This window comes from Entelurus aequoreus, linkage group LG25, assembly GCF_033978785.1.
Source record: "Entelurus aequoreus isolate RoL-2023_Sb linkage group LG25, RoL_Eaeq_v1.1, whole genome shotgun sequence".
NCBI lineage: Eukaryota > Metazoa > Chordata > Actinopteri > Syngnathiformes > Syngnathidae > Entelurus > Entelurus aequoreus.
In genome coordinates this window covers 7,121,563-7,134,466 of record NC_084755.1, presented here as the reverse complement: position 1 = coordinate 7,134,466, position 12,904 = coordinate 7,121,563, and the positions used below count along the sequence as shown (strand labels likewise).

The 12,904-nt window shown below is 38.3% G+C and overlaps 1 protein-coding gene across 8 annotated transcripts in view; it reads right to left on the bottom strand.

Moving 5' to 3' along the window:
• The window catches only part of ep300b (E1A binding protein p300 b), a 110,359-nt gene that overhangs the window by 48,871 nt on the left and 48,584 nt on the right, over positions 1-12,904 (bottom strand). For all 8 annotated transcript variants that reach the window (XM_062036486.1, XM_062036487.1, XM_062036488.1 and 5 more), the window contains exons 18-19: positions 4,047-4,286; positions 3,887-3,975 (exon numbers count right to left, since the gene is read on the bottom strand). In XM_062036486.1, the coding sequence (XP_061892470.1) occupies positions 3,887-3,975; positions 4,047-4,286 (329 nt within the window). The remainder of the gene's footprint in view (positions 1-3,886; positions 3,976-4,046; positions 4,287-12,904) is intronic.

Here is a 12,904-nt window from a genome sequence, read left to right as displayed (position 1 = left end):
ACAACAACAACAAGTATGTGCTCCAATCACTACATCACAACAACAAGTATGTGCTCCAATCACTACATCACAACAACAAGTATGTGCTCCAATCACTACATCACAACAACAAGTATGTGCTCCAATCACTACATCACAACAACAACAAGTATGTGCTCCAATCACTACATCACAACAACAACAAGTATGTGCTCCAATCACTACATCACAACAACAAGTATGTGCTCCAATCACTACATCACAACAACAAGTATGTGCTCCAATCACTACATCACAACAACAAGTATGTGCTCCAATCACTACATCACAACAACAACAAGTATGTGCTCCAATCACTACATCACAACAACAACAAGTATGTGCTCCAATCACTACATCACAACAACAACAAGTATGTGCTCCAATCACTACATCACAACAACAACAAGTATGTGCTCCAATCACTACATCACAACAACAACAAGTATGTGCTCCAATCACTACATCACAACAACAAGTATGTGCTCCAATCACTACATCACAACAACAACAAGTATGTGCTCCAATCACTACATCACAACAACAACAAGTATGTGCTCCAATCACTACATCACAACAACAAGTATGTGCTCCAATCACTACATCACAACAACAAGTATGTGCTCCAATCACTACATCACAACAACAAGTATGTGCTCCAATCACTACATCACAACAACAAGTATGTGCTCCAATCACTACATCACAACAACAAGTATGTGCTCCAATCACTACATCACAACAACAACAAGTATGTGCTCCAATCACTACATCACAACAACAAGTATGTGCTCCAATCACTACATCACAACAACAACAAGTATGTGCTCCAATCACTACATCACAACAACAACAAGTATGTGCTCCAATCACTACATCACAACAAGTATGTGCTCCAATCACTACATCACAACAACAACAAGTATGTGCTCCAATCACTACATCACAACAACAACAAGTATGTGCTCCAATCACTACATCCCAACAACAACAAGTATGTGCTCCAATCACTACATCACAACAACAACAAGTATGTGCTCCAATCACTACATCACAACAACAACAAGTATGTGCTCCAATCACTACATCACAACAACAACAAGTATGTGCTCCAATCACTACATCACAACAACAACAAGTATGTGCTCCAATCACTACATCACAACAACAACAAGTATGTGCTCCAATCACTACATCACAACAACAACAAGTATGTGCTCCAATCACTACATCACAACAACAACAAGTATGTGCTCCAATCACTACATCACAACAACAACAAGTATGTGCTCCAATCACTAAATCACAACAACAACAACAAGTATGTGCTCCAATCACTACATCACAACAACAACAAGTATGTGCTCCAATCACTACATCCCAACAACAACAAGTATGTGCTCCAATCACTACATCACAACAACAACAAGTATGTGCTCCAATCACTACATCACAACAACAACAAGTATGTGCTCCAATCACTACATCACAACAACAACAAGTATGTGCTCCAATCACTACATCACAACAACAACAAGTATGTGCTCCAATCACTACATCACAACAACAAGTATGTGCTCCAATCACTACATCACAACAACAACAAGTATGTGCTCCAATCACTACATCACAACAACAACAAGTATGTGCTCCAATCACTACATCACAACAACAACAAGTATGTGCTCCAATCACTACATCACAACAACAACAAGTATGTGCTCCAATCACTACATCACAACAACAACAAGTATGTGCTCCAATCACTACATCACAACAACAACAAGTATGTGCTCCAATCACTACATCACAACAACAACAAGTATGTGCTCCAATCACTAAATCACAACAACAACAACAAGTATGTGCTCCAATCACTACATCACAACAACAACAAGTATGTGCTCCAATCACTACATCCCAACAACAACAAGTATGTGCTCCAATCACTACATCACAACAACAACAAGTATGTGCTCCAATCACTACATCACAACAACAACAAGTATGTGCTCCAATCACTACATCACAACAACAACAAGTATGTGCTCCAATCACTACATCACAACAACAACAAGTATGTGCTCCAATCACTACATCACAACAACAACAAGTATGTGCTCCAATCACTACATCACAACAACAACAAGTATGTGCTCCAATCACTACATCACAACAACAACAAGTATGTGCTCCAATCACTACATCACAACAACAACAAGTATGTGCTCCAATCACTACATCACAACAACAACAAGTATGTGCTCCAATCACTACATCACAACAACAACAAGTATGTGCTCCAATCACTACATCACAACAACAACAAGTATGTGCTCCAATCACTACATCACAACAACAACAAGTATGTGCTCCAATCACTACATCACAACAACAACAAGTATGTGCTCCAATCACTACATCACAACAACAACAAGTATGTGCTCCAATCACTACATCACAACAACAACAAGTATGTGCTCCAATCACTACATCCCAACAACAACAAGTATGTGCTCCAATCACTACATCACAACAACAACAAGTATGTGCTCCAATCACTACATCACAACAACAACAAGTATGTGCTCCAATCACTACATCACAACAACAACAAGTATGTGCTCCAATCACTACATCACAACAACAACAAGTATGTGCTCCAATCACTACATCACAACAACAACAAGTATGTGCTCCAATCACTACATCACAACAACAACAAGTATGTGCTCCAATCACTACATCACAACAACAACAAGTATGTGCTCCAATCACTACATCACAACAACAACAAGTATGTGCTCCAATCACTACATCACAACAACAACAAGTATGTGCTCCAATCACTACATCACAACAACAACAAGTATGTGCTCCAATCACTACATCACAACAACAACAAGTATGTGCTCCAATCACTACATCACAACAACAACAAGTATGTGCTCCAATCACTACATCACAACAACAACAAGTATGTGCTCCAATCACTACATCACAACAACAACAAGTATGTGCTCCAATCACTACATCACAACAACATAAGAAATGATTGTAAAGTCAAGACTTTACAAGTGGATGTACACTTTTGACCACCACTGTACATCTCGCGTTTATTTGTTGACTAAAATGTCGGTTATTTATGTTATCGTCTTATTCAACGTGCGTTTGTTTGGTTTAGTTATTGTCCTGTTTCTGTCAGGGGAAAATAGGTTGTTAATGATAATTATTTGTCAACAAAATGAACACTAACACATAGGGGCTACCAATCTTTGGGCACATGATTCGATTCTTGGGGGTAACAATTGGATTCAGAATGGATTCTTAATTGAAAATCAATAGTTTTTTAATAACATTGTGTGCCAGTTCTATGATGAACTACTAACCCTAACAGCTGTGATACATTTCTAGATGACTTCAAAGAAAAGTGGTTGTTGAATACAATTCTACCAAACATTTAATAGAGTCCAATACAAAAAGGGCAACAAGAGAAGTATCTTTTATAAAGCAGATCTAGATCCTCTACATCTACAATATGATTTGTCTGAGTGGTTGCAAAAAAGAATGAAAAAAAATCTATTCGATTTTTTTGAATCGATTAAGGATCTTTACAAATAGAAATAAAAGCAATTTCTTTTTTGACGCCCCTACTATTGTAGTGACCGACTGGAGCCGAGCGGAAGAATGGGTGTGTTAGCGCACCTTTTTTGCACTTGAGCCCATGGGAGAATAGTCAGGAGCCCACTTTGTGACCATCCAAAATGATCCTTCATGTTCCAACTAGCAAAAACACCGGCTGACTCCACCACATGTCATTGGTGTTTCTCCATTCTATTCAAAGTGTGTGTGAGTGGACAGCCCTTACCTGTTCTGGTAGCTAAAATAAGCAGCATCACGCTGGATGGTGCATAATTGTTTTCCATAGCAGCATAGAGTTTGGGGGGAAAACTCAAACTGGAGAAAGCAATAGAAGAAGGAAAGGGTTAGATTCCCCGGGACACACAATCCTTAAGGAGCGAGCTCACCTTGCGTCCGCAGCAGTAGCCTAAGCCCTGCATGACGGGATCGATCTCCGTCTCAAAGACCTCGGCCAGCTTGGAGCAGTACTTGTAGACGCGCGAGGTCTTGCGGTTGTACAGCCAGGCGTTGTTGAACATCAGCCAGATGTCCTCCACGTACTGCCAGGGCTCCTGGTACTGCCCCGTGTCCAGCTTGCGCTTGACGGTGGACAGGTCCATGGGGTTCTTCACGATGTCAAAGTAGTCCTGGAGGCCAGCCAGAAAAAAGGAGGTCCGTGGCGTAGGGAGAGAAGAGGGGACAAGGCTGTTGAGAGCTGCAGAAAAGAGGCTTTGTGTGCAGACAGAGACATGACAACTTGGGCCCTCAAGATCTTGGCTTTGCACCCGGATGTTTGACTACTTGGACTTGGACCTTGTTTTGTCCACAGACAGCTTCTTTTCAAACATACTTGTAGGAATGAAGGTCCTGACAGCTCAATTAGGACTTGACAAACAAAATGGGATTCCTAGCTGGCTGGAAGCTCCATGCAGCATTCAGGGATGCAAAGTGACCGGGGTGCAAAACTGAAGAACTTAACAGAGCCTACAGCTTGATTTTCTTCAGGCTTTGATGGCAACATGGTGGTTGACCTTAAAGGCAAAGTGCACTTTTTTTTTTTACAATGTTGCTGATCCTACACGATTATCATGAAAGACACGGATTTTGGATGCATTCTAACTCCTAAATAAAGCTTCACTCACAGCAGAGCCAATGTAGCTCCTCTATTTCGCCCACAAAACCCAATAAAAACATCCAAAAAGTGCTCCATTTACATTTGGTGACTTGAATATTAAGGAGTATTACTGATAGTTATTATTGTAGCGCTTCATTGTTGACTTGACTTTGTCATCATGTGGTGCTGCATTGTTGGATCGTGCACATAACAATGTTGTTGTTGTTGTTGAGCATTCATGTATGCAGTTAAGAGGGAGTGAGTCATTCATGTATGCAGTTAAGAGGGAGTCATTCATGTATGCAGTTAAGAGTGAGTGAGTCATTCATGTATGCAGTTAAGAGGGAGTGAGTCATTCATGTATGCAGTTAAGAGGGAGTGAGTCATTCATGTATGCAGTTAAGAGGGAGTCATTCATGTATGCAGTTAAGAGGGAGTGAGTCATTCATGTATGCAGTTAAGAGGGAGTGAGTCATTCATGTATGCAGTTAAGAGGGAGTGAGTCATTCATGTATGCAGTCAAGAGTGAGTGAGTCATTCATGTATGCAGTTAAGAGTGAGTGAGTCATTCATGTATGCAGTTAAGAGTGAGTCATTCATGTATGCAGTTAAGAGGGAGTCATTCATGTATGCAGTTAAGAGGGAGTGAGTCATTCATGTATGCAGTTAAGAGGGAGTCATTCATGTATGCAGTTAAGAGGGAGTCATTCATGTATGCAGTTAAGAGTGAGTGAGTCATTCATCTATGCAGTTAAGAGGGAGTGAGTCATTCATGTATGCAGTTAAGAGGGAGTGAGTCATTCATGTATGCAGTTAAGAGGGAGTCATTCATGTATGCAGTTAAGAGTGAGTGAGTCATTCATGTATGCAGTTAAGAGTGAGTGAGTCATTCATGTATGCAGTTAAGAGGGAGTGAGTCATTCATGTATGCAGTTAAGAGGGAGTGAGTCATTCATGTATGCAGTTAAGAGGGAGTGAGTCATTCATGTATGCAGTCAAGAGTGAGTGAGTCATTCATGTATGCAGTTAAGAGTGAGTGAGTCATTCATGTATGCAGTTAAGAGTGAGTCATTCATGTATGCAGTTAAGAGTGAGTCATTCATGTATGCAGTTAAGAGTGAGTCATTCATGTATGCAGTTAAGAGTGAGTCATTCATGTATGCAGTTAAGAGTGAGTCATTCATGTATGCAGTTAAGAGTGAGTCATTCATGTATGCAGTTAAGAGTGAGTCATTCATGTATGCAGTTAAGAGTGAGTCATTCATGTATGCAGTTAAGAGTGAGTGAGTCATTCATGTATGCAGTTAAGAGTGAGTGAGTCATTCATGTATGCAGTTAAGAGTGAGTGAGTCATTCATGTATGCAGTTAAGAGGGAGTGAGTCATTCATGTATGCAGTTAAGAGTGAGTGAGTCATTCATGTATGCAGTTAAGAGTGAGTGAGTCATTCATGTATGCAGTTAAGAGTGAGTGAGTCATTCATGTATGCAGTTAAGAGTGAGTGAGTCATTCATGTATGCAGTTAAGAGTGAGTGAGTCATTCATGTATGCAGTTAAGAGTGAGTGAGTCATTCATGTATGCAGTTAAGAGTGAGTGAGTCATTCATGTATGCAGTTAAGAGTGAGTGAGTCATTCATGTATGCAGTTAAGAGGGAGTGAATCATTCATGTATGCAGTTAAGAGGGAGTGAGTCATTCATGTATGCAGTTAAGAGTGAGTGAGTCATTCATGTATGCAGTTAAGAGTGAGTGAGTCATTCATGTATGCAGTTAAGAGTGAGTGAGTCATTCATGTATGCAGTTAAGAGTGAGTGAGTCATTCATGTATGCAGTTAAGAGTGAGTCATTCAGAGCGGCCCTGTCAGGAGATTCTTTGTTGTGGCCGCCATTTTCAGTCCTTCCATGCTAGTAGTCATTCTTTCTCGTCTTTGATGAATAAACCACGCACACATTTTTGTGTGTCAAAGATACTTCAAGTTGTCTTGCTTTCGCGTTACAAGCGCAACATTAGAAATATTAACAAGTACTGCTGATATTGTTATTATAAATATGAACTATGACTGATATTATAAATATTAACAAGTACTAGTGATATTGTTATTATAAATATTAACAAGTATTAGTGATATAGTTATTATAAATATTAACAAGTATTTGTCATATAGTTATTATAAATATTAACAAGTATTTGTCATATAGTTATTATAAATATTAACAAGCATTAGTGATATTGTTATTATAAATATTAACAAGTATTGGTCATATAGTTATTATAAATATTAACAAGTATTACTGATATAGTTATAAATATTAACAAGTATTAGTGACATAGTTATAAATATTAACAAGTATTAGTGATATAGTTATTATAAATATGAACAAGTAATATTCATACTGTTATTATAAATATTAACAAGTATTAGTGATATAGTTATAAATATTAACAAGCATAACAAGTATTAGTGATATTGTTATTATAAATATTAACAAGTATTAGTGATACTGTTATTATAAATATTAACAAGTATTAGTCATATTGTTATTATAAATATTAACAAGTATTAGTCATATTGTTATTATAAATATGAACAAGTATTAGTGATATAGTTATAAATATGAACAAGTATTAGTGATATAGTTATAAATATGAACAAGTATTAGTCATATTGTTATTATAAATATTAACAAGTATTAGTCATATTGTTATTATAAATATTAACAAGTATTAGTCATATTGTTATTATAAATATGAACAAGTATTAGTGATATAGTTATAAATATGAACAAGTATTAGTGATATAGTTATAAATATGAACAAGTATTAGTGAGATAGTTATAAATATGAACAAGTATTAGTCATATTGTTATAAATATGAACAAGTATTAGTGATATAGTTATAAATATGAACAAGTATTAGTGAGATAGTTATAAATATGAACAAGTATTAGTCATATTGTTATAAATATGAACAAGTATTAGTGATATAGTTATAAATATGAACAAGTATTAGTCATATTGTTATTATAAATCTGAACAAGTATTAGTGATATAGTTATAAATATGAACAAGTATTAGTGAGATAGTTATAAATATGAACAAGTATTAGTGATATAGTTATAAATATGAACAAGTATTAGTGAGATAGTTATAAATATGAACAAGTATTAGTGATATAGTTATAAATATGAACAAGTATTAGTCATATAGTTATTATAAGCGCTAATGCAGACCAACTCTAGCAGTGCTGTGATCACTTCCTGTGTGCCTATGTTAACATCATCGACTGACAACCTGCCTCCTTGCTCGTCAAACTTTATGATAAACCATGCCTGGATAGTAGAAGGATGAGAACGTACACTTTGACAGCCAATTTAGACCCGGGAATGGCGAGAACGACACGAAAAGACGCTTAGTTCCACCCCACTTTTCTTCACGAGGATTATGAGTCATTCTTCATCTAAATGGGAATATGAACATCCTAGCAGTCTAATGACAGCAGACATTGTACAGTAAGTGATACTTGATTATGTTTGTTGGCTCTCAAAGTGTGCACTGAGTAATAATCAGTGATGAAGGAAAAAAGCGAACGTCATGATGCGTGTTTGAAATGAATGTTTAAAATGATCAACAAATTCTAAATGTTACTACATGACATACTGTATTTACTTACATCATGTATACAAAATATTAATGGAGGTGATTGGATGTTTTTTTAGGGGCTTTATAGGCTCCATTGTAAGCTGACTTTTGCTAGCATTTATTTCATATTTACAATGCAAAAAACCCCCAACATGTCTTTCATAATGATTGTGAAGGAAAGGTAAAGTTCCCAAAAAAGTGCACTTCCCCTTTAACAGCACCAGCAGCATGACACCACCTGTGCTGAGGTGAGGCAAACAGCACCAGCAGCATGACACCACCTGTGCTGAGGTGAGGCAAACACAGACAAGGACTTTCTTCTCCCAGCGCCTCGTTATTGGCAAATACTTGTTTTGGAAATTATACAAATATAAAATAAGGTATTGAAATATGTTTCAAAGAGTAGTGTGACCCACATTAAACAATGGGTACATTATCAGTCAACTGTATATACATTATCTGTCAACTGTACATAGCAGCAGCCCCCAGCTACATTTTAACAGCAACATTAAACAATGGGTACATTATCAGTCAACTGTACATAGCAGCAGCCCCCAGCTACATTTTAACAGCAACATTAAACAATGGGTACATTATCAGTCAACTGTACATAGCAGCAGCCCCCAGCTACATTTTAACAGCAACATTAAACAATGGGTACATTATCAGTCAACTGTACATAGCAGCAGCCCCCAGCTACATTTTAACAGCAACATTAAACAATGGGTACATTATCAGTCAACTGTACATAGCAGCAGCCCCCAGCTACATTTTAACAGCAACATTAAACAATGGGTACATTATCAGTCAACTGTACATAGCAGCAGCCCCCAGCTACATTTTAACAGCAACATTAAACAATGGGTACATTATCTGTCAACTGTACATAGCAGCAGCCCCCAGCTACATTTTAACAGCAACATTAAACAATGGGTACATTATCAGACAACTGTACATAGCAGCAGCCCCCAGCTACATTTTAACAGCAACATTAAACAATGGGTACATTATCTGTCAACTGTACATAGCAGCAGCCCCCAGCTACATTTTAACAGCAACATTAAACAATGGGTACATTATCAGTCAACTGTACATAGCAGCAGCCCCCAGCTACATTTTAACAGCAACATTAAACAATGGGTACATTATCTGTCAACTGTACATAGCAGCAGCCCCCAGCTACATTTTAACAGCAACATTAAACAATGGGTACATTATCTGTCAACTGTACATAGCAGCAGCCCCCAGCTACATTTTAACAGCAACATTAAACAATGGGTACATTATCAGTCAACTGTACATAGCAGCAGCCCCCAGCTACATTTTAACAGCAACATTAAACAATGGGTACATTATCAGTCAACTGTACATAGCAGCAGCCCCCAGCTACATTTTAACAGCAACATTAAACAATGGGTACATTATCAGTCAACTGTACATAGCAGCAGCCCCCAGCTACATTTTAACAGCAACATTAAACAATGGGTACATTATCAGTCAACTGTACATAGCAGCAGCCCCCAGCTACATTTTAACAGCAACATTAAACAATGGGTACATTATCAGTCAACTGTACATAGCAGCAGCCCCCAGCTACATTTTAACAGCAACATTAAACAATGGGTACATTATCTGTCAACTGTACATAGCAGCAGCCCCCAGCTACACTATAACAGCAACATTAAACAATGGGTACATTATCTGTCAACTGTACATAGCAGCAGCCCCCAGCTACATTTTAACAGCAACATTAAACAATGGGTACATTATCTGTCATCTGTACATAGCAGCAGCCCCCAGCTACATTTTAACAGCAACATTAAACAATGGGTACATTATCTGTCAACTGTACATAGCAGCAGCCCCCAGCTACATTTTAACAGCAACATTAAACAATGGGTACATTATCTGTCAACTGTACATAGCAGCAGCCCCCAGCTACATTTTAACAGCAACATTAAACAATGGGTACATTATCTGTCAACTGTACATAGCAGCAGCCCCCAGCTACATTTTAACAGCAACATTAAACAATGGGTACATTATCTGTCAACTGTACATAGCAGCAGCCCCCAGCTACATTTTAACAGCAACATTAAACAATGGGTACATTATCAGTCAACTGTACATAGCAGCAGCCGCCAGCTACATTTTAACAGCAACATTAAACAATGGGTACATTATCAGTCAACTGTACATAGCAGCAGCCCCCAGCTACATTTTAACAGCAACATTAAACAATGGGTACATTATCTGTCAACTGTACATAGCAGCAGCCCCCAGCTACATTTTAACAGCAACATTAAACAATGGGTACATTATCAGTCAACTGTACATAGCAGCAGCCCCCAGCTACATTTTAACAGCAACATTAAACAATGGGTACATTATCTGTCAACTGTACATAGCAGCAGCCCCCAGCTACACTATAACAGCAACATTAAACAATGGGTACATTATCAGTCAACTGTACATAGCAGCAGCCCCCAGCTACATTTTAACAGCAACATTAAACAATGGGTACATTATCTGTCAACTGTACATAGCAGCAGCCCCCAGCTACATTTTAACAGCAACATTAAACAATGGGTACATTATCTGTCAACTGTACATAGCAGCAGCCCCCAGCTACATTTTAACAGCAACATTAAACAATGGGTACATTATCTGTCAACTGTACATAGCAGCAGCCCCCAGCTACATTTTAACAGCAACATTAAACAATGGGTACATTATCTGTCAACTGTACATAGCAGCAGCCCCCAGCTACATTTTAACAGCAACATTAAACAATGGGTACATTATCTGTCAACTGTACATAGCAGCAGCCCCCAGCTACATTTTAACAGCAACATTAAACAATGGGTACATTATCTGTCAACTGTACATAGCAGCAGCCCCCAGCTACATTTTAACAGCAACATTAAACAATGGGTACATTATCAGTCAACTGTACATAGCAGCAGCCCCCAGCTACATTTTAACAGCAACATTAAACAATGGGTACATTATCAGTCAACTGTACATAGCAGCAGCCCCCAGCTACATTTTAACAGCAACATTAAACAATGGGTACATTATCAGTCAACTGTACATAGCAGCAGCCCCCAGCTACATTTTAACAGCAACATTAAACAATGGGTACATTATCTGTCAACTGTACATAGCAGCAGCCCCCAGCTACATTTTAACAGCAACATTAAACAATGGGTACATTATCAGTCAACTGTACATAGCAGCAGCCCCCAGCTACATTTTAACAGCAACATTAAACAATGGGTACATTATCTGTCAACTGTACATAGCAGCAGCCCCCAGCTACATTTTAACAGCAACATTAAACAATGGGTACATTATCTGTCAACTGTACATAGCAGCAGCCCCCAGCTACATTTTAACAGCAACATTAAACAATGGGTACATTATCAGTCAACTGTACATAGCAGCAGCCCCCAGCTACATTTTAACAGCAACATTAAACAATGGGTACATTATCTGTCAACTGTACATAGCAGCAGCCCCCAGCTACATTTTAACAGCAACATTAAACAATGGGTACATTATCAGTCAACTGTACATAGCAGCAGCCCCCAGCTACATTTTAACAGCAACATTAAACAATGGGTACATTATCTGTCAACTGTACATAGCAGCAGCCCCCAGCTACATTTTAACAGCAACATTAAACAATGGGTACATTATCTGTCAACTGTACATAGCAGCAGCCCCCAGCTACATTTTAACAGCAACATTAAACAATGGGTACATTATCAGTCAACTGTACATAGCAGCAGCCCCCAGCTACATTTTAACAGCAACATTAAACAATGGGTACATTATCAGTCAACTGTACATAGCAGCAGCCCCCAGCTACATTTTAACAGCAACATTAAACAATGGGTACATTATCTGTCAACTGTACATAGCAGCAGCCCCCAGCTACACTATAACAGCAACATTAAACAATGGGTACATTATCTGTCAACTGTACATAGCAGCAGCCCCCAGCTACATTTTAACAGCAACATTAAACAATGGGTACATTATCTGTCAACTGTACATAGCAGCAGCCCCCAGCTACATTTTAACAGCAACATTAAACAATGGGTACATTATCTGTCAACTGTACATAGCAGCAGCCCCCAGCTACATTTTAACAGCAACATTAAACAATGGGTACATTATCAGTCAACTGTACATAGCAGCAGCCCCCAGCTACATTTTAACAGCAACATTAAACAATGGGTACATTATCTGTCAACTGTACATAGCAGCAGCCCCCAGCTACACTATAACAGCAACATTAAACAATGGGTACATTATCAGTCAACTGTACATAGCAGCAGCCCCCAGCTACATTTTAACAGCAACATTAAACAATGGGTACATTATCTGTCAACTGTACATAGCAGCAGCCCCCAGCTACATTTTAACAGCAACATTAAACAATGGGTACATTATCTGTCAACTGTACATAGCAGCAGCCCCCAGCTACATTTTAACAGCAACATT